Genomic DNA, 22,338 nt, shown 5'->3' with positions numbered 1-22,338 from the left:
TTCCTCTCACATTCTTGAGTACTCTGTGTCTCATTTCTGATGTTTACCTACCTGAACAGAAACTGGCCAAATCAAATTTACTAGCCAAACTACTTTTATATTCATTGTACAGATATTTGTGCCACAAAATAAATATCATACCACATTTTAAAGACACACCTTCATTGCCTGATTAGGTGACATTTATTGAAGATGTGGACTATTTACAACTAAAATACAGTAAAAGTTCTACTTGATGTTACATATACTGTTGTAGAGATTCTGCTGATGTTTTGACTCTTTATCTCTGGCTGTCTAATTTAGGACCTGTCTAAAAAAAGAGAATAATAAAGATAATATGCCAGCATAATCCAAGAAGGGGACAAGAAGAGATCTCAGTCTCTGCTGAGTCAAGTAAGGCAATGGATTTCATATTGACACTCATCTACTGTGGCCAAATTTCAGATACTTTACTGGCAGTTGCAACAGGAACACTGACATCACAGGAATTGGTCATGGGTAAGCTCTGATCTGTTATCAGCTGTACACCACTTCAAAATGGCACAAGCACCATCTTTTAGCTTTTCTCCTCTAGAAAAGGAGTGACATTCTAGACACCTCTGTTTGAAACCAAATTTGAAAGCGACAAATCAACTTGGACATTTCCAAACTCTACTAAGTGTTAAAACAGTAAAGCCTTCTGGGCCTGAAGCTACTTTGCCTTACTTTCCCTTCAAGCACAGTAAAACTCTATTGTCAGTTCTCGGCTGGTATCATCTATGCACAAAGAACTGTCTCTGTGGTACCCAGAATAATAGGTCAGCCATTCCCACTGGAGAACCAAGAAGACTAGTTACTGAACTCACCTACCTAAAATAACAAATATATGAAGAAAAAGTAGAAAGGCTAGAACTAAAACCAAAGCCAGCAACATACTGTTATCCACAACTAGAGGGCAGACTAATACCACTGGCAAGTAGCAAACACAGTCCTACAAACTTCTCCTGCAACGCCATACAAAATCCATTTCAGTTTTTCCCAGATCGAGAATTTCTGGATTTGGCTTTCAGTGTCACTTTGAGACTTTGAGCTCCCCACCCCAACACACACTTTTAAACCCAAAACGCTGACACACTTCTGCACTGCCTCAGATTCTCAAGTGCACAATAACTACTTTGAAATACAACAGTACATTAGCTCTGTAACTGGAAAAAAAAGCTCACTTCAGCAGTCATAATTAACCAGACCTCTACACCCCTTCTGTGACCAACTTGAATAAGCTCCTGAATAAGTGCTGTGCTCCTCTCATTCAAGTGTGTGACTGGCTTTGGAACAGACGAGACCACCACAAAATCCCCAATAAACCTTGCAATGCAACTCAGCCCCTTGTTGATGACAAATGGTTCTTACCACTTTATTGTGCTTCTAAGGTTAGGCTGACTGACAGTGCTGTCATCTATAAATATTGTTGAGCAAGAGCTGTATTTTTTCGTAAGCTGCCCAGGAGAAACCTTAGGGGGAAAAAAAAAAAGAAAAACAAAACAGAAATACATTCAAGAAGAGGGATTCTGTGAGCTCTGGTTCACCCCACTGAATACTGGCTTTACACCTCAAGTAGCTACTGCAGAGGAGGTTTTCGTAGATGATTGGTCCTGCTATGCAAGCTACCCTATAGCCATCAAGTTCCTGAGGATACCCTTTGTGTAAAGACACGTTTATAAATCATCCCTTGTAATATACAATGTGACGTTTTTAGATTAAGTAATTTTCACATGAAATAGCTGCAGCTAAAGCAGCAAGTCCTCAGATTTTTCTCAGTTCTCCTCCACTCCATACTTGCAGTTCAGGTCTCAGTCTTCCCTCTCTATGATGTACTTTATTAGATTTCCCTGTGACTCCGTAATCATCTTCTCCCTTATTTTATATCCTATACCTTTACATTTTCTGGTTATCCAGTATCGCTCCATGTAAAGACAGTTTTGCATTTGGGGTTTTGTCTTGTTAGATTTTAGAACAAAAGAAACCTCTTCCTGACATTGCTGACTTCACTCATGTCTTGTTTAGCATCTGGAATCCGGAAGTAAAGTACTACTATCACCCTTACTTTTACTATTCAGAGCGAGCAATATGTTCCATCATCTATCCTAACCCTGTAGATTTTATACTGTAAGAAATCTTCCTACATAACACTAAGTCAGGCTTCCCTCAGCATTTTTAGAGAATGCCTTGCACTAGAGCTCGGACAACATAATTGAGGGAAGAGTTTTAATCAAGCAATTCAAGATTCATTAGTTTTTGCCAGAATCTTTTTAAATGCCTTGTCTGAAAACTTGAAAGTCTTCCATATGAAAATGTTGGCACCCTTCACAACTCAATGGCTGCCTGGGAACATCTCCCATTCCAGCTGAAGTTTGCCAGCAAAAACAATCCAATCACACTTCATCTGGTGCTGGCAGACTAAAGCTGGAACTGTAATTGAAAAAGAAAGAAAAGAAAAAAAAAAAACAACAAATGACCCCCCCATAATCATACTAAATACAACAGACTTGAAATATCATTATCTTACCAGTAACTTATCAGTGGAAACTTCTGCTAGATGGTATTTTTTAAGCTTTGTATTAATAACTTCCATTCTTAGCTTTACTAGTCAATAATTTTTTATACATTTATCAATGTCATTGCATCCTTTTTGTACATTTTTTTTGGTAAGTGAAGTGTCAAAACCAACTAATATTTGCAGAAGAAGCTTAGAGCATATTTTCAGATTTTAAAACTAATGGATTATAATTTGTTTATCATGCTGATTATAATATTTGTTCATCATTCTCTCTTCATGCTGGATGCATTCCTTACAGTAAGTCCTGTAGCGATGCTCAAACAGCAAGTCATTTAAGACTTGTCATCTCAGCTGAGAAATTAATCCAGTTTTATTTCTGTTTAAAAGAACAATGTAGGCAGTTTGACTTATATTTTCTCCTTTACTGTTCTGAAATGCTCAAGACTGATACAACAAAAAAATCCGTTCTTATTAACATCAGCCATTCTATGCTCTGTGATACTGTGTCTGTTTATTTTTCAAAGACAGGCAAAGATTATCTTTTATCTTGTGTTTTATCTTATCAGTTTTATCTTGTGAAGGAGGATTTGGAACACGTGTAAGACTATACACCTAGACCTACTACAGTTGTTTCTTGAATTTGTCTTTGTCCCAATATGCTAATATTATCTATAGAGCACACTAAGAATTTGTTTTACTTACATGATTGATGTGATTACTCTTCCTCTTCTCTCGCACTAGAAAGAGGGAGAAAGAATGTGAACTGAAAGGTTTCTAAAACACAATCCCAATTTACATTCAATAAAGTAATTCTATTAACCCAGTCTTCTGAAGTGCATGAGTATTAAAAGTTTCAAATTTGACTTTAGGTGTCTGGAAAAGTAGTTTGAGGAAAAAATACTAAGTTTTATCAAGCTAATAAACTACATACTACTTTCAACTATCCACATGTACATTTAGGAACTACTTCCACCCATTGCACTAAGGGAAAAATGTCTCAGCTTTGAAAAGATGCTGTGCATCATGAAGAACTGGATTATTTCAGATAGTTCAAATTGACAATGTCCAACATCCAACAGCAACCACTCAGCAAACAGAAGTACAAACATCACACACTGAACCTGCCAAAGACATACAAGGAGGAAGGTGCCCAGCATTATATATGTGTTCTCTCTCCACCTATTAGACAGCAGAAGGTAAAAAGGTAATTTCACTATACAGAAGATGCTGGCACAAGCTATGCCTATCTATCATATAACCGCAACCATATTATTTCATCATTTTAAACTGTGTCAGCCTTTCAAAAAAGATTGTAAGGTTTAACTTCCAGCTATAACAGCAGCAGTAAAACAGCGCTGTTAAAGGAGAGCTGAGAGTTGCATACATGCAGGAAGCTATACAAATGTGACCAGCTGGACAGGTGACTTCTCCAAAGTTTTGACCTCAGATCATTGCCACTTATTAGCAGGACACATTCTCTTACATATTTAGAAAAATTAACAATTGGAAGAGAGTATCCAAATTTTTTTGGTCTTTTTGCATAAATCAAAACTCATAATCCTGATAACATCTCAGTGAGAGAGAACTTACAGATATTAATTCTACTAGTTCTATGAAAGCTTAAGTGAAAAAGCTTAAGTGAAAGTGAAATTAGAAAATAAATTCTTCTGCCTGACTTGACCATAAAAATACCCTGTAAAAATCAATTCATCCAATACAAACTTCAGAGAATAGTTTAATAGTTATCTCACCTAGCAGACCATTTTTCTACATGAACACAAGTGTATACATTTCAATGCATTACATTTGAAGAACACTGAATCATGTTTAAAAGCAATACTACCCCCAACATGGATGTTCATGTAGTTTGAACGTTATTTGCAGCAAGGCTGAAAGGCTGCACAGTGGAGCTGCACTACAATGTTCAAGAACTATGTCAACTTGCTAACTGCAACTTAAGCAGCGCTCATCTAAGAGGTGTTTGAAACATGCAGGTCAGATCCTCTGCCTGTTTGAAGACTGACCTTCGAGGCGCTGAGGAAGAGGCCTACATTTCCTTGGTATCATCTCTTCTGGAGAATCACGCTAGTGCTTGTTTCCACCGCTCACCGATTACCTGAGCATTGCGAAGTTGATACAACTGACAATTTAACTACTTGCCATAAGACTCTGAGTAGCAGGACTGCAACTGACAGACCTGTCAAAATAATTCTACTTTTCTGTGGCAAAGCTGTGCCAAGGTAGAAGACACACTGCAGCTTTCCATCAACACATCCAACCGCAAGTGCAACACCACCTTAGAAAAAGCAGTGCTTCAAACAAGAACCAACTATAAAAACAGAAGTATTTTTACAAGAATATCTTAAACTCCTTTTTAGTTGCAACTTCAAAATTTACTGTTCTCAGAATTCTTTTTTATTTGTGCAGTATTGAAATGCCCCCACTTTTTAACAGCATTTTGGAATGCACAAGCTATAGTAACTGTTCAAAACTGACTTCATTAAGTAAACAAGGGATCTGCAAAGAAACTGAAAATCCCAATACACCTATGTAATTAAAACCAAGATTCAAGAATAATTATGCTACTGAAACTATTCAAACAGTTTAAAACAACATAGTCAAAAGCAACTGCTATAGACTGATAGCTTAGGCTTATTATTCCTTACAGAAAAAATTACTTTAATAAAAAAACCCAGACAGTTTAAAACAGTCTTTGGTCATAAAAAACCCATCACTGCTTGAAGCTTGAATTACACAAGTGAAGAAATCTTTGCTTTTTCAGACTACTAGGATCCAGACTCTGAAATCTTCTGATATTTAAGCATTTAGAAGAACAAGTGATTTTAAGTGTCAAGTAAAACAGCCTATGAACACATTTCTGTGTAAACATGCAAATTATTAATCCCTATGCTTTGAAAGAATTAAAGCAATTTAAGTGTTCTTAAGCTGTATAATTAAAATAGGCAGTTATTTTTCCAGTTTTTCTCCCGCCGTTTTTTAAATTGGAAAAAACTTAGCTTACCATCTGTTTGAGACTTGCTCAGGAAAATTGTGCTTGCTCTGGGATGATCAGATGGATTAGATTCCAAGGCTAAATCTGGAACAGAAAGGACAAAAAAAGGAGAGACCTTTAACAGAAGATGATGATTACTGCAACAATTCCCATCCAGCCTTAAAATGCTCAAGCACAGTGATGGAGACAAGACACACAGAATGGGCTGTCTCTCTAAAGCAAAACCTTACTTTTGCAAAGATAAATAAAAATCTGACATTTTCCCCTCTGAAGAAAAGCCTGTGGACTTATTCCTACTGCCATGAAGCTCTGAAGTAGCTTATGGTTTCCACCAAAACAAAATCTGGAAAGGGAGATCTCAGAAAACAACATACATCTTCAAAAGTCAGTATGCGCCCCTGCATGTTAGGGTAGCTGGATGTGGAGCCTGTGCTCAGTGGAGGGCAGAAAGCTACAACTTTACCACGAGCATAATTTAAACAAACAAAACAAAACAAAAAAACCCCAAACCCAAAAAAACAAAACAAAAGAAAAGGACACTGCTGATCTTTCACTCTTATGCTTTAAGTACCAAATACGGCAGGAAACAATCTCTGTGGTCTTATAAAAGAACCTAATAAGTAACTTTTACAGTGCTGTTAAATATCAAAACATAGATCTTACACTATTCTGTTCTTTTGGAATTTCAAGTAAAACCCTGTACAGCTAATATATAATTACTGAAGAACAAAATGATTGCTTTAATCCTTTGCCACAATGAACCAGTGATGACATTAGAAGAGGATATATTACTCCCTTAGATTAAGATGGGAGTGATCACTAAAAAGTTTGTTGATGAAACTGTAAACATCATGATGAAATTTTGAGCTGCATTAGCTTTGACAGAAGAAACAGCTGTTCTGAGGAAGTCGCACTACAGACACACTGACTTATATGAACATACGAACAGAATAATCTAGGACTATGATCCTGTACATCCTGGAAAGAGCAAATTTGCATCCATTTACATTTGTCATTCTGATCTTCCTGTATGCTACTTATGCCATGCTAACCATAAAAGCATGCAAGCTCATCACAAACCTGCACATTAGTGTTTCAAGGTGGTACACCAATGCAGCTGTCAGACCCTTAAAAAACAAAATCATCTAAGAACCACCATCAACTTATAATTAAAAAAAAAATCTTAAGAACTTTTTATGCACTCAACCAACAGAACTCTGGTTAAATACTAGCCAAAGTATGCACAAACTGTCTTGGTGTTGGAAGTCTTCACTATGTGAATGTTTTGTGCTAGTGCACCTAACCCATAGCACAGCCACAGCCCTCGTGCGTCAGCGAGTGAACGTAATTGCAAAAGTACGTGTGTCCCCAAGACTTCTCATTCCAGATTCCCACTGGTACGCAACATTGGCATCCAGACCTGGATGTTTTCCAAGTACTTGGCTTACAACACCACTGGTCTTAGTTGAACAGTATTGCTCTGACACTGGTCCAGGATGCAGACCACTGTAATTTTGAACCTCTGCTGTGTAAGTAAGGTAGCCAGCATCTATTTAGGAACACAAAGATTGTTCAATCAGGAATTCCCCCCGCCCTCAAAAAAGGCCAGAGTTAGCTATGAAAGCAAACCATCTCGAGCAGTTTTTAAAAACTAACTTACAAAACCAGTATTTCTATTTTCACCTTACTGTGCTTATTCATGGCACACAGTGAACAGATACCCGAATTTAATCATGCAGTTAAAGTGTAAGAAGTCCTGGTTTAGAAGCCCTAGAACAGAATTTGCCTTACAGCTCATACCTGAAGTACCACTAATACACATTTGATTCTCTGAAAAAAAACCCCAGCACAACAGTATGCCATACTGGCACATTTTAACTACCGTTTGTAACACCTCAACAAAATAGTAAGCTGTTGTTTAAAATTTGTCCACAATGTTGACAAGTTTCTAACACTGATTTAGCAAAATCACTTTTAAGAGACAGTATAGAGACCAACTCTAGTTTCTAATGCTAGCACTCTATTAAAAAAAAAAACCACCACAACAAACTTAGACACAGACCAAGAAATTCACTAATAATGGCAAATATTAAACAACTTTTTAGATTTGAGAAAGGAACAATTCAGAAATTGAAGTATTTTGCTAGTCTACCAAATAAGTATCACCAACAGGCAGAACAAGACTGCAATATGCAGATTTAAAACACAGATTATTATTAGCAAGTTATGATGCAAACAGAGCAAACAACTCCGAATTTATTTCTTTACAGGTCAGCAGCAACTTTTAGAATAACTGGATAAGTCAGGTCAGAAAGGATCTCAGGAGGTCTCTAGTTCAAACTCTTGCTGAAAACAGGGTCAGCTATAAGGTAGAACTAGGCTACTCAGGGCTTTATCCAGCTGAGTCTTGAAAACCTCCAATGAGGGTTCACAGAGCTCAGATCACCTTTCCCACCGAGGGGGACTAATGCCTACAGGGCTATAAGACTCACTATGGAATGCCAGGGAAGAGCATGTGGGACTGTACAAGACTTGTGTGATATTTAGGGAAGGCAGCAAGGAAGACTGGGGAGGAACAAGCACAGCAAAACAGAAAGGGCTACTGAATTCAGTAACTCCTAACACAGGACTTTGTGTTTCTCCTTGTTGAATTTCATAGGGTTCCTGTTGGCCCAATCCTCCAGCCTATCTAGGTCCCTCTGAATGAGCAGCCTCCAGCACATTGACTGTTGCCCAGCTGGGTGTCATCTGCAATTTGGGCGCACCCCATTGCCTCCTCCAGGTCATTGATAAATGTTAAAGAGGACAGGTGCTTTTTTTCCGGGGGAGAGACAGTACGGGATAACACCCATCCTCCCTCACCCCATTAAAAAAATACGGTAACATCTTGACTTCCCTGAGGTTTTGATTTACTTTGAAACTATATGAGTTGTTAAAGCTCACTTCTTACATTATTTTTGCCTCTTCTTGTGCTCTGCCAGTCCCTACATCCATGCTTCTTACATGTTAGAAAACAGGTCTAGGGCTAAAAGCACTACAAGAATTAAACACATACAAATATAACCAACTTTCACCCCAGACAAGAAGGGTCTAAGATCTGCAGCACTGTATGAGGCACCAAGGGACACAATATTGACATGGCCATGCAAGTCAAACTTGCCCCCTGAACCCAAGCAGACCCATGCATCTGAGGAGAGGAACAGCAGTGAAAGGAAAATGGACTTTACTGGCTCCAGTTCCACAGTGGCTCTGCCAGACACAAGATGCTTTCTGCTGGACAGTCAGGTGTATCAGCACCCGTAGCACATTAAATCCACAACACAGATTATACAGCAGAGTTATAGTACTAATGAAGTCCAAGCCACATTGTGCAGCTCCCAGTACAAAACCCCACAGGAGCGATCAAGACCAACTGTAGCTAGGCTTCTTATCCCAGAATAATGTGGCATTAACAGAAACAGTACATCTGCTTTCGTCTTGCAAGAGACTGCGAAGAAGGAAAGATGCATTTAGTAGACCTTCCCCTTCTAAGCAGCCAGAGAATTTTAACGGTCCTTTCTGTGCTGTTCTCCTTGGACAATGCTTTTTTCCAGGTAATGGAAAAATTAGTCATATGATTTGCTCTTCCTGAACTGCCAGTGTTGCTCATGAAATACCAAAAAGCAACAGCAATACAGCTGATGAAGGAAGCATAAGGCAAGAGGCAGATAAGGACATGAGAAGAGGCAAAATGTAGTGGGAAACACAGCAAAAGAAGAGCCAGAGGAAGAGATTAATCTGTCTGCAAACAATTTGACTCAAAACCAAGTGTAACTCCTAATACTTCATTCTGGTAGCACTTCCAAGTCCAAAATCAAGACATCTAGCCCTGAAAATAAGGGTAAGTCTTGATTAGGAGCTACATCAGAAGATGTATGATAGAAAGCTCAAGCTTCACAGAAAGTTAACAGAAAAAGAAAGAAGCATGGTATGCCACAGGATGAACAGAAATAATGGGAATTAAAACATGCAGAAACAGGAATGACAGAAATGAGAGAAGGAACAGGATGATATAAAAAAACCCAAGAAAACAACTCCAAAACATTTTTGTTCTAGAGGCTATCAACTCAATAGAAGCCAAGACACATTTTCTATTGGACCCTCACACTTAGTGATAAAGAGGTGAGAAAGGAAGATTCCCACCAGAAATTAAGTCTGTGGGAGCAGCACAGTAATGCTGCCACACTACAACGGCCCTCCACCTGAGAACTGCATATTAAAAATAGCCTTCCCCCTTATTTCTCTGCATCTCTCAGTGCCATTTACTCACGTGGTACTACCAAGCTTGTTAGATTAACCCTGACTCCAACTGGAGCACAGAGAAGCCTGAACTTGCTTCCCTCTCTCACCACTCTCATTTTAAAGAATCCCTTGCAGCTTGCTTGCCCTTCAGACAATCTCAGCTACCTCTGCTGCTGCTGTGCGCTCCAGGCGCTGATTAGAGCATACAGTCCCCCACAGGGCAGATCACATTACTTTTAAAAGCAAACGTCTGCCCCTAGCTCAAGTTCTTATGTCCTTTCTGCAACATGAAATCTGCATGAAGACTTTAATTTTACTCATCTATGCCACATAAGAACGTGTGTGGGTTTTAGGAATTTATAATGCTAGCTACTTACCTACTGTTTTACACACCTCCACAGGTGGTTTCTAACCATTAAGAATACATTTTACACACCGCATCGTGCTACATATATTATCTCGTGAATAAAGCTGACAGTCAAAGATGTCACTGTTACTAAGTAGCAGCCCTTTGATGATTTCAGTACTTTAGAACACTAAAATCTTGCATTTCCTTTAATAGTTTTAGCCCCATCCTCTGCTTTACTAGACAGCAGTAACATTTTGATACTGCACATATTTAAAGCATTAAATCATAAAGTAATCTCTTTGCTGTAAATTGAGTTTCTTCCCTTGCTCAGTGGGTTACTGGCTTTGATTAACATTTGAGCTTCCCTTATATTTCATTACCTTACAGTATGAAAGATGCGAGTTACTTAACACTCCCAAAAAAGATTTAAAAATTAAAACAAATTAGACTAACAAATTTGCCAATACACTTCAGAAAGTCTGTTATTCCTAACAATAACTTCATATAAAATGATTTGTCCTTTAAATTATGTTATTCTATTTCTATTCCCAAAAACTTCCCTGAAAGTTACAATTCTGGTTTCTAAATTCAACCTGCTTTGTTTACTCCTCACCAGCCACACCGAACGTACCACAGAACCCACCACACATAGGTTGTTTTCCATTTGCCTTCTCCTGTTATGTCCTCAGTTACACACAACTTAGTCTGTCCTTTAAACGCTCCATGGGTGGCTTTTTCCCCAGATTTGGACAGAATGAAAGCACTTTGATCTCCTGATTATTCATCTTCAACAGAATACATCTCTCTTCCTTAATGGGATGGACTCAAAAGATACAAAACTTGCTCTGCTTTCGTAACTAATACAAGCAATTTTGAATACATAAAGGACTAGATCCCTTGCGTGACAAAGTGCGTTTAAACACAACCAGTTCTCAGAAAGAAACACTATTTTGAGAGAGAATCTTGGTGAAAACAATCTTAACCAACACTTGCATATGCATAGGTCCTTCAAAACACTCCTAACTCCCCAGAGGAAATAAACTCTTTATTTAAAAAAGGAAAACAGCTAAGAACTACCCACACAGTTGGCCTTTGTTGATAGAAAGACAGAATTGCTGAAGTTGGAAGAGACCTCTTGAGATCACCTAAGTCCAACCCTCTGCTCAAGCAGAGTCAGCTACAGCTGGCAGTCCAGGACAGCATCAGTCAGGTTTTGACTACCTCCACAGACAGAGACTTCACAACCTCTCTGGGCAACCTGTGCCAGTGTTTGACCACCCTCATTGTTAAACGATTATTTCTAGATCGTGACTTTACACAATACACAGAGAAAGACGTTGTAAAGCTATTTAAAAGCTGTCAATTGTTCCTTATGGCACTACTACGAGAACAGTTAATATCATTACCAATACCCAGCACATATCTAAGTGCACTATGATGTTTTAGAAGGCTGCAGAAATTACTTCGATATACAACAAGATCTCTTAATTAAGAATTAATTATTTGCTCTTGTACACCACACTCCTGAGTTGGGCTGGTTCAACAAGAAACTGACACAGTAAGCATTTCAAATTTGCTACTGAAGTCTACAGAATTTCTAAAGAATTTAGAAGGCAAAAGTGTAGACCATCTATTAAATACTGCGGGCTAGCCAGGGTTCAAATTTTCTATTAATTTCTGTGGTTTAAAAAAATCAATACAGTATTAGTGTTCTCGCATTTCTTGAACTGCAGGAGGATCCACACCGCTATCGTTGGCCTCCACAGCAAATCCCAACGTGATCCTATTGCACTCGGTTCACAGCCCCTGTTGGGGAAACATGATTGAGAGATCTGTTCCATTGCAACACCTAGCCTTTCTGGGACTGAAAGAAGTCGAGTGGGCTTCCATGTGTTTCATGATGGGTTATAATCACTCCTACACATTTTAGCTAGGCAGAACAGCAGGATGTCAGGAGTGCCCCAAATGCCACTGTGAAGGCAGGACCAGTTAAAAGGGAGAAAAAGTAGATGTCCCTAGGATTTTACGTTGGAACTAGAAGGAAAACAGTAGTTCACAAGCTAGATCTTAGAAGTAACTAACATTGTGTTAGAGATGTGTTTCTGTACTGCATCTAACATAGGACCGTTTAAAAAGACAAGGAGAAAGAATTGGTTCCATGCTGTCCACTTTTTATTCCCCACATAGACCTTCACACGTAACATAATTCACTACCACGAGAAGCTGAACTCCACAGCTCTTTTTAATTGATAAGCCAAAATAAAAATTTCTAACTAATTAAAGATCGACCAAATTTTACACTCCTAGATCCATGCTGATAACTGCAAGTGTAAGGAAAGCTTTCCCCATAACAACTCTTCACATGCTCTCTGCCTTACTACTCATGAGACATGGTTCAGAAAGAAAAACAGGTGAGTACCAGAAATTCCAGTCTCATCTAGTGCCTGCAGGTAACCAGAATACGATGCACTGTACTGTGTGTTAGGTGTCATATGCCACCTGATGGACTGGCATATATTAAGTTTTTTCTCCTCTTCCAATTGCTCACATTACTGCAAACTTCAAATGAAGTTTGGGCTTTTATGAAAGTTAACAGTTTCATCAAGTTTTGTCCCATTTTAGGCACAAGCTCACACGCAGTCACTCTTTACAGTGGCTTTGTGGATTCTCAGCTTACCTGCAGTTTGTTCTATAAAAGTAAAATAACTATCTGCATAACAAAACACATCCAACAGTTTTACAGAAAAGGGGTTTTTTTGTCTTTGAAAGAAACTGGCGTTCAGCAGTTTATTATCTGAGCCTGACTGACATGTTTGATGACAAGCCAGTGTTACTTTTCACACTGGGAAAAACCCAACAACTGTGTTTGATTACTGCAATGACTCAAGACCCTTTCAGAACTCCAAACAGAAGGAAAGCTGTGCTATACACACACAGCTCATCAAACACTGCAGAATGCTACCTGGTTGACAGTGGGATTTTTGCGTAAGCTGTTCAGGTAACCCTGATATTTGCATCACCTGCAAGTATGATCTTCAGTCTTATTCATCTGGCTTTACTACACGTTTAAATAAATAGCGCTGAGCTTTTTAAGCCAGTTGTGTCTTTGTCCCTTCAAGTGGAAACATTCAGAGTTTTCTTCTGAAAACACGATTTTTCTAGTGAGTGAAATAAAAGCGCACATTCAAACTCTAGCTGTAATAAAGAAAAAACAAGCAGATCTAGAAATCTCAAGATTAGCTTGCTGGCAAGGACCTACAGATGCAAGGTCTGGGTTCTTAATGTTTGGTAGCACCTTCCTCCTACCTCCCACAGTAACTTCTTCCTTCCTATATGTGGAAGAAACATTGTTAGAGACCTTAAATTAATGCATAATGTGAATCTAGGAGGATTACGTTTTTCTGTTTTGTTGGCTCGTGCAAGAGTGAGTTTCCCTGTTAGTCAGCTTTTCAGTATGACCTCACCACACTGATTGCACTTGAGAGAACAGATACTTCTAGCCACAAAACGTCTGTTGCTCTACAACATCTACTCTGACAGGAGGGAAAAGAGCAAGTCTCCTAAAGAAAGCCAGAAGAGAAAAGGATCCTAGAGATAAGTTACATGGAAACCATAGTTAAAAAAAAAAAGTCAAGAGGAAAACAAATTCAGTTTTCTTAATTCCATAAGTTTCATCAAAATCCTCAAGTTAGCCATATATTTCATAGAATAGAACCATAGAATCACCTAGGTTGGAAAAGACCCTTAAGATCATCGAGTCTAACGGTAAACCTAACACTGCCACGTCCACCACTAAACCATATCCCTAAGCACCACATCTACACGTCTTCTAAACGCCTCCAGGGATGGTGACTCCACCGCTTCCCTGGGCGGTCTGTTCCAATGCTTTACAATTTCCTTTCAGTATTTCCCATTTTATGAACATCTCTGTTACAATAGCTGTTACACTGGTAGCCTGAAGAAACACTCACCAAACCAAACAAATCAGTTTCCCTCCATGTGAACTTCATGTATATATGTTCCCTATCAACTATTCTTAAAAACCTAAGGCTTACATAAACTCACTCACTGCAGAAGTCTCCAAGATTTAGTGAAGAGAGAAAAGGATAGAGGATTCCCTAGCTGTCAGCAGTACCCAAGCATAAGAACAGAAATACAGATACTATACTATGACGATGACTTCCAATTCCCAAATTTGTAGATCAATTTCATCGTTGTTTCTGATCGACTTACTGATTCAGTCATTTCCACTACAGGCACTTTACAGATCATTTCGTAAAGGCCATGACATTAGGCATCTTAAGCCAACAACACTGAAGGTGTTTCAGGCTTGTAGAGAGTCAATTATTTCACATTTGTCAAGATCACATACCACTTGTAACTGCTACAAATACCTTTGTAATTAATTCCCAGTCAGTTATACGAAAGAGGTATTGAGAGTTCTGGGGAAAGAAGAGTGAGAATAAGTTAGGTGAAAAACTCAGCAAATACAGGGAAAAAAGGTGAGGGAACACCAAAACAGGGACCAGAGCACCAGTTGGTTTTCACCCCCAACTTCATATTTGTCTAACTAGACAATGGTATTTGTCAGCCTATGCAGCTACAGATCTTCAGATAGAGAGGCACAAAAAACAACACGAGATGGTTAAGCCTTTCCTGAGCTGAAAACTGCTGGCATCAAAAAGCTGACTCCTTGCATCAAAGTGTTCTTTTTTTTTTTTTAATTTAACTTACTAACATTTTAACCAGAATTTAAAAAAACATGAAAAAAAACCCTCCACCCACATGCTTGAAGTAAGCTGGCATTATATAAGAGAGGAACAAATGAACAGTATTTAGACCTTCTGCAAGGAGGTTCATAGACAAGCTGTGGGTGAAATCAGATCACAGACAATATATTGAAGTATCTGTTCATTTTCAACGCTGTTTAATAACTGCAGCATGCAGGCAACTTGAAGCTTGCCCCCTTCAGCATAGCACAGCCCCTAGAGCACCATGAGGCTGTTCAAATAAGAAAAGTAGGCTCACAGGTGCTCGAAGAGTTATTCTAGGCACTAGTCTGTCTGAACCTGTTCAGGTAAATCTCACGTACTTCATTCTTTATAAACACTCCTCTTCAAAGTCCCCTTCTGTTTGTTTTCCCATCTAACCTCTGTGTGATGACCACATCCCACTCAGCACCTCTCTTGATCCCATTTGCTGTTCCCTCTCATCCCTGATTGTCTTTTCCCTTGTCATTCTCCACCACCCACCCACCCCCAGTTCTTCAGGTGAAGGTACCAGGTCATTTGGTCCACCAGTTCAGTAGGCCAACAATCTTCCCCTTGGTTCATGTGAATCAGGCAAACCTCTGCTCAAGACCACTGAGCTCAGTAAACAGCAGTGGTGGAGGGAGATGATGTTTTCAAGTACAAATGAGAAATGTCTGCCAAGGGAGGCCTTGTTCTAGTTTTATCCAAGGATCAAAGAATTTATGAAAAATTAGATCTATGTTTAAACAGAGGGATCGGGCAAGAAAGTGTCAGCCGTAAGAAGTTCTCCCCCAAATAACCAGAAAAAAATCACAGGAAAAAAGAAGCCCAAAATAAAGATTAGCAGACACTCATTTAGGAAAAAAAAAAGAACAAAAAATAAACAAAAAAATTTTCCAGTAATCAGTACAGCCCAAATGGCACATTAAGATCACAGAGCTGCTATTTCTAAAACTAGAGAGGAAAGCCTTTTTGGTCAATTCAAACTGCTTCGGACTGTTGCTTGCGCGCTGAAAGAAGGAACACTTAATGCTCAGCTGAACAGTCAACTAGCAGCTTTAGGTTCATTTTAGCTTTTGATATTTAACATTAACAGCAGGCATGAACCTATTTGAAAGAACCTATCATTTTCAAAGTTATGTTTATTCCCATTTACTTAATACAACTTGGCTTAGCATATCAAACCACAAATGCAGGCTTATTTCTCATTTGGAAAAAGTGTGCACTGAACAGGTTATGGCTCAGGATCTTAAGAACGATAAAATACAAAGTCTTCCTTTAAATTCTCTCTTAGCAGCGGATCTGACAATCCCTTCCCATTTGAATTAACTTTTGTTGAAACATTACACTTTCAGTTTCACGGTGTGTTTTAATCTCCATCCCACTTACCACTCCTTTTTTGTCTTACATACATACCACTTCATAACCTCCCCATGTTAAGAAAGTGAGATTTTTCTTGTTTAATTCTAATCTGATACAGACAATCTAAGCAGTGCTGACTGGAAAGCAGTGCCTGTTAAGTAGTGTGCTGGAGAAGCTACAGAATAATCCTCACTTAAGAGCATAGACCTGTGAGGACCACATTCCACTTGCTACAAAAAAGCAAGACAAAACAATACAAACCAAAAAGTCCAAAGCTCAGCTGGTAACTTCTGCATTCCTGATATAACCAAAACATTTCATTTTAGCAAAACAAGTGCAAAAGTATTAAGACAGACTTAAGAACAACAAACAACTTAAAGATAGAAATTTAAGGAATGAAGCATCTCCATCACATTTGGATGCTAGCTTTCTGATATATTTAGCTGTGTTCTTAGAAACTCCTAGAACTGAGCAGCATGGAACAAAAATAGCCAAGATGATCTTCACCTTTTTTCCCTGTAGCTTTCTCTCTTTTCCCCCTGCCAAAGCATTCAAGAAAAGGCCAGTTAGTAGGTTCCTAGCCTTCTGTTATTGATAAAATTGGCATCTTAGCTAACCTATTACATTATACATTAAAAGATTATAGAAGTAATATTTATCCCTCAAATTAAACTGCTGGACTACTTACCACTATAGCAACAAACTAATGCTCTGTAGTAGTCAACAGCACAGAAAGATGTAGGCTGCTTGCATGGTTTGGGTATGCTGACAGCTTTTATATCCTAGAGTTAAGAGGGATAAGCACAGCTATCTGGTATATGCAAGTGCTGCATTTACAGATTTATCATTTTCACGGAAGGTCTTAAATTAAACAGATATCACTTAAAATTTCATTATAACGTCTGTTTCATAACACCCCATTTCAGTCTTCACAAATAATGCTTTATGTTTTGAAGTTAACTGCTTCATTCCTACCCTGGTAGCACTTTATAACATTCACAAATGAACACAAGAAGTTTTACTTCTAATATAGACCATCCAGAATTGCATTTTCATAAAGATATCAAACTTAGATACTTTTTGCAGCCCTGAACAGTTATATAAATCAGAAAACTGTTGACAAACAGCATCTATCATTTGTAGCAGACCTACTCCTGAGGCCATGCAATAGTGAACCACATACCGCTGTAAAAGTGATCTTTAAAATGATCTAAAACATATACTACTTATGCAGTTCTAATTTTAGGATTACCTCCTGCCTCAAGACTAAAGTTTCCATAGCCAGAAAAGTAAAATTTGTGATAGACGGCTACTAGCTTATTCTTGGACTATACACTTTTATTCATGTCTGCAAATTCAAAAAATTAAATACTTCCCTACTTCAAGGCCAGTTCTGACATCTGGATGAATTCACAATTAAGCCTAGTTACTTAGCACTGCTGACAAGATCACATACTAAAGATTTAAACAAACACAACCCTTATTCCTGAGCAGATTTATTTAGCTTAGGCATTTTTGCTTGGCTTATTAGAATCTTTAGAGAGTTTAGCTCCTCCACCCTTAACGAGTAGGGGAGAGGTGAGAGAATTCTGTAATATCTTATCACAAAAATAAAGTTTTATTTCTCCTAGACAGCAAATTTCTCCTACTGCTGTACTGCACAGCTGTCTCAAAGGAGATCCAAGGGGCTGACTGTTCCATCTCATTTCTGTAACAGCTGCACCACATGGCGCTGTGCAGAACCATGCAAGTTTAATAATTCCATTTCTGAAGGTCTCCCCACACTCTTCTGCAGCCAGTTTCTCTCCAATAGCCAAAAATTTTTTCTTAAGTTCAAGATGAGTACGTAGGGCCAGGGATAATTGTTATTGTACGCATCATACATTAAAGATGTCAGACAGGCTATCTTTTTTCAGCTGAATATATTTCATATAGGTGTGGTTATAATTATGAAAAGGAATACCAAGATGCTTGTTAATTAAACTAAGTTTTGAATATCGTAAGCTATTACATTGTGCTGTATGCTTACAGCATCACGTGAGCATACAGGCAGAGAGGAGCACCCCTAACCTGTTACATGTTGTCTCGGTAACTTGCTGCAGCACAGACCTGCAAGCTCTTCCTAGGCATGTCTGAAAAGGAGAGGCATTACAGAGCAAGTCTGTGTGGCACCACTGCTCCAGGTATAACTGGAAGGAATCTGAGCAGCAAACACATGCTTTTCCGTGAGCTCAAGGAAAGCAAACTGGGAACCCTGAGAGCGACATGACAAGGAACCTCGGTGCAGTGAGTCCACAGCTATAACCGAGCACCCTGCATAGCTAGATCATAAATTACCCGCGTCCAGCCACAATGATGTCATATGCACACAATCTTTGCAATTCTTAATCCCCTTATTCCCCACACAACCTCTTCCTTCCTCCTGTTCAGCAGAGACTGGAAATGCGGCAGCTTTTGCGAACTGCCTGAACGTTACGACCGAGTCACGACTCCATAGTTAAGCAGAAAGGAGCAGCCAGGCTTCCCCCTCAAAGGGGAGCAGCCGGCTGCTCTGCCACGGTTCCTTCGGGTTCCCCGACCCCTCTCTCCAGCGGGCCGGGCGCGGCCAGCGGGGCAGCCAGGGACCCCGGCACGGCACTCCCCGGGCAGGGGGGCACCGGCCTCTCCTCCGCCCTCGGCCGCTTGCTCGTTAGGCGGCCGCGCCGGCTGCGGGGGCCCCGCGGCTCTGCGCTTCGGGAAGAGGTCCCGGGCCCGCCGGCGACCTCCCCCGCCCGGCGGCAGCAAGGCGGCGCGCCCGCAGGAAACCCCGGAGCTGTCAGAGCGCTGACAGCCGCGGGGAACTTTGCTTGGGGCGCGGCGCGGGGCCGGGCGGCGGCAGGCCGGGCCCCGCGCCCCCGAGGGGCTCGCCGGACCGCCGGCTCCCCCCGCCGCCGGGACAAAGGGGGCGCGCCGCGGGCGGGGAAGCGCCGCGCCCCGGGCTGCCGTTCCCCCGGGCGCCCACCCGCGGCGGAGAGGAGCGGGGCGGGGGCACCGCGGGGACAGCCGCCGGCGGGGCGGGGATGCGGTGCCCGGCGCTCCCCGCCGCCCGCCGGGCCCCGCCGCTCGCCCCCCGCCGCCGCCGCCGCCGCTCACCATCCGGGAACTCCCGGTCGCTGATGTGCTGGAGGTGGGGACCGCCGCCGCCGCCGGGATCCGAGTCCCCCGACTCGGCCTCCGCCGATCCCGAGCCGCCGCCGCCGCCGCCGCCGCCCGCCGCCGCCGCCTGGTACGCGTCCGCCCAGCGCTCGGGCCCCGGCGCTGCCCCGCCGCCGCCGCGGGCCCGGCTGAGCTTGGGGCTGGCGTCCGGGGATACGCAGCAGGTGACGGTGTTGCCCATGGAGCTCGGAGCTCCCCCGCCGGGCCCCGGCTACGCGGCTCCCGGGCTGGGGCGGGGGAGGGGGCGGAGGGGGAGCCGAGGCGCCGGGCTGAGGGAGGGAGGGAGGGGCGGAGGGAGGGAGGGCGGGACGGAGGGAGGGGCGGGCCTCAGCGCCGTATCGCCATCGCCGTCGCCTCCGCCCCGGCCGGGCGCGGCCCCCGCCCGCCCCAGCGGCCGCGCGAGCCCCCCCCGCTGCCTCCTGCGCGCGGCGAGCAACGGACCTCGCGCGAGCGGCCACCTTCCCCCGGGCCGGGGGAGGGGCGGGGGGAGGCCGGGGGGAGGCCCGGCCCCGCCTCGCTCCTACCCAATCGCCTCCCGCCGGGGCGCCGCGTGACGCCGCCCCGCCAATGGGCGCGGGGCTCGTCACGCGGTCGCCGCCGCGCCCTTCCTGGCCTGTCCCCGTCCTTCCCCACGCGCACACGCACACGCGCACGCAGCGCCGGCCGCGGCCCCTCGGCCCCGCCCCTCGCCCCGCCCCCTGGCGGTGCTACGCCCTGGCCCCGCCCCCGGGGGCGCCCGGCTCGCGCTGCCCGGCCGCGCACGTGCTGCGGCTGCAGCAGCAGCGTAAAGGTAATAATAATGCTGTAATAATAATAAAAAAACAATAATGCAATAACAGAGACCACTAATATAGTATAATAAAATAATGCACAAATGCCTTAATGAACAATAATATTACAATATGCCGCCGGTGTGCTGCCTCCGCGGCGGTCGCGTCCAGCAGTCCGGAGGGGCTTCGTAGGGGATGCAGGCAGCCTCGGTGCTGGCCTTGTAAGTTTAAAAGGTTGTTTGCGAGTCTCGCCGGCTCCTTCCCCCCATTATTACAGGTTTTCAGGGCTCCTGGGTCGGTCCGGGGTGTTTTGCCCACCTGTCCCCACGCGTGCTAAGCGGGCGGCTCGTGTTGCTGGGTGCCTGGCTGGGCTGGGGGTTCGAGCGGCCGCCTGGGAGCTCTGCCGTCGGTTCTGATGACTCTACGGCCAAGTCCCTCAAGTAGTTGAGCGTAAGCAACGCTGCGTCCTGCTGCTCGCTTACGGCTCACAGCTTGGTGCTCTGCGTGTTACCTGCGTGCGGTCTGGGGAGGAAACATTACATGTGGCCGCTGGGATTCCCAGGGACTTTTGTTTCGCTGTACTGAAAGTCTCCAGCAGCTGCGTTTTTGCTTGGTGAGTTTCAGCTACCTGAATGCTTCTCAGAGGACTGGAATGCTCAAATACACTCCAGGGAAGACGGATTAGAGGGCAAGATACCCACAGCAGTCAGAGGCCCTGATAAACACGAACATACGTCGTGCTGCAGTGGATCACCTCACTATCGCTACAAAAATTTAGCTCTGGCCCCTGATAAGAAGAATGGCTCTGCAGAAGACTTAAGAACACACAAAGTATTGCAAAACGCTGTTATCACGCTGGCAGTTATTCCAGAGGTAGGCAGGCTGAGGGTTTTACTCCATTTTGTAGGAGAAATCCTAACGCTGGCTCTCCCATGTGATCACGGACACAAAGTTTTCAGACAAACCATGCCTAGTTTCTTTGAAGAGAGGAAGTCATAGATGCTGCATTCCTAGAACCTGTACAACTTAATCCCAGGCACAATAAAGGGAGGAACTAAATGATTTATAGTCTTATATGAGGATTATTCCCTCAGACTGATGAATTATACGTTTTCACTTGCCGGCAAGTTCTCTAAGCTGTGTGAGCTAAGCCTCTCTACACGCTACTGACAGTTTGTAAAGCCTCGTTACTCCAGAGAAACCTGACCTCGCTGTGGATTACACGAGGGCCTCAGAGATTTGCTTTCAGCGCTTTTTGAACCACTTCAGCCCAATGTCCCTCCGCAGCCTCTGTACGCTGCGTGGAGAACTGTAGGTCGGCGGGTCCTACTGCCAGGTCTAGGAAGGACCAGGACTTAACCATCGGGTGGGACAGGAGACTCGCCTCAGTCAGGGAGGGAACAAAGGGGCTGCACACAAAACAGTCATTCAGAAGTTGGTGTTTTCTTCCCTCTGGCACTGCATCCACAGATTTTTGGTGAGGATGGTGGGAGAAGAGAAGAAAGCTGGAGGGTTGGTGTGGTTTAGTGAAGTAATTAATTCTCAAGCAAGAATAAGAGCTGGCTTGCATCTGCGCTATTTAATATTAAAACTGGTGTAATTTACCCTCTTACACCAGAAAAGCAATACCCTTACTTGTTTGCAGCTGGCTGACTCTGGCTGAGCAAGCTGCACCCCTGCTGCACTGCCGGGCCCCGTCCAGCGGCTCAACGCCGCTGGAGATAGGCCTGCTCCGTCCGGAGCGGTGGTAGGAATCACAGGCAAATCTGCACATCTCAGCCAGACAGCTGCGATGCCGGGTGTCCGTTTCTTAAATCGTGTCCATCCTGTTCTTTGCAGCCACGCCAGCGTTGCAATGGGGCTGCCTGGCTTCGGTGGAGGGAGGTGCAACCGCAGCAAGAGCCTGGTGGGATCCCAGCAGCAAGCTGGGGCCTCTGCTAAGTCCAGGCTTTGGAGCAGTCTCAGGGAGCCCTTTGCCAAAGCTGCGGTTTTGGGCAGTGGAAAATCCTTTTTCAAGGGCGAAGAAGAAGTGAGCAAGAGTGGCTCACCGGGTGGCCGAGCACCGGGACCCTGTCATCGAG

At 42.8% G+C, this 22,338-nt stretch overlaps 1 protein-coding gene across 1 annotated transcript in view; it reads right to left on the bottom strand.

Moving 5' to 3' along the window:
• CCNYL1 (cyclin Y like 1) overlaps window positions 1-19,965 on the bottom strand; it is a 35,741-nt gene extending 15,776 nt beyond the window's left edge. The window contains exons 1-4 of the mRNA XM_072874051.1: window positions 19,425-19,965; window positions 5,559-5,633; window positions 3,239-3,273; window positions 1,390-1,490 (exon numbers count right to left, since the gene is read on the bottom strand). Of these exons, the coding sequence (XP_072730152.1) occupies window positions 1,390-1,490; window positions 3,239-3,273; window positions 5,559-5,633; window positions 19,425-19,668 (455 nt within the window). The 5' untranslated portion in view covers window positions 19,669-19,965. The remainder of the gene's footprint in view (window positions 1-1,389; window positions 1,491-3,238; window positions 3,274-5,558; window positions 5,634-19,424) is intronic.
• Window positions 19,966-22,338: the final 2,373 nt, after the last annotated feature.

This window comes from Ciconia boyciana, chromosome 10 (assembly GCF_034638445.1).
Source record: "Ciconia boyciana chromosome 10, ASM3463844v1, whole genome shotgun sequence".
NCBI lineage: Eukaryota > Metazoa > Chordata > Aves > Ciconiiformes > Ciconiidae > Ciconia > Ciconia boyciana.
The sequence above is the reverse complement of the archived record's forward strand: the minus strand, read 5'-3'. Positions and strand labels throughout refer to the sequence as shown.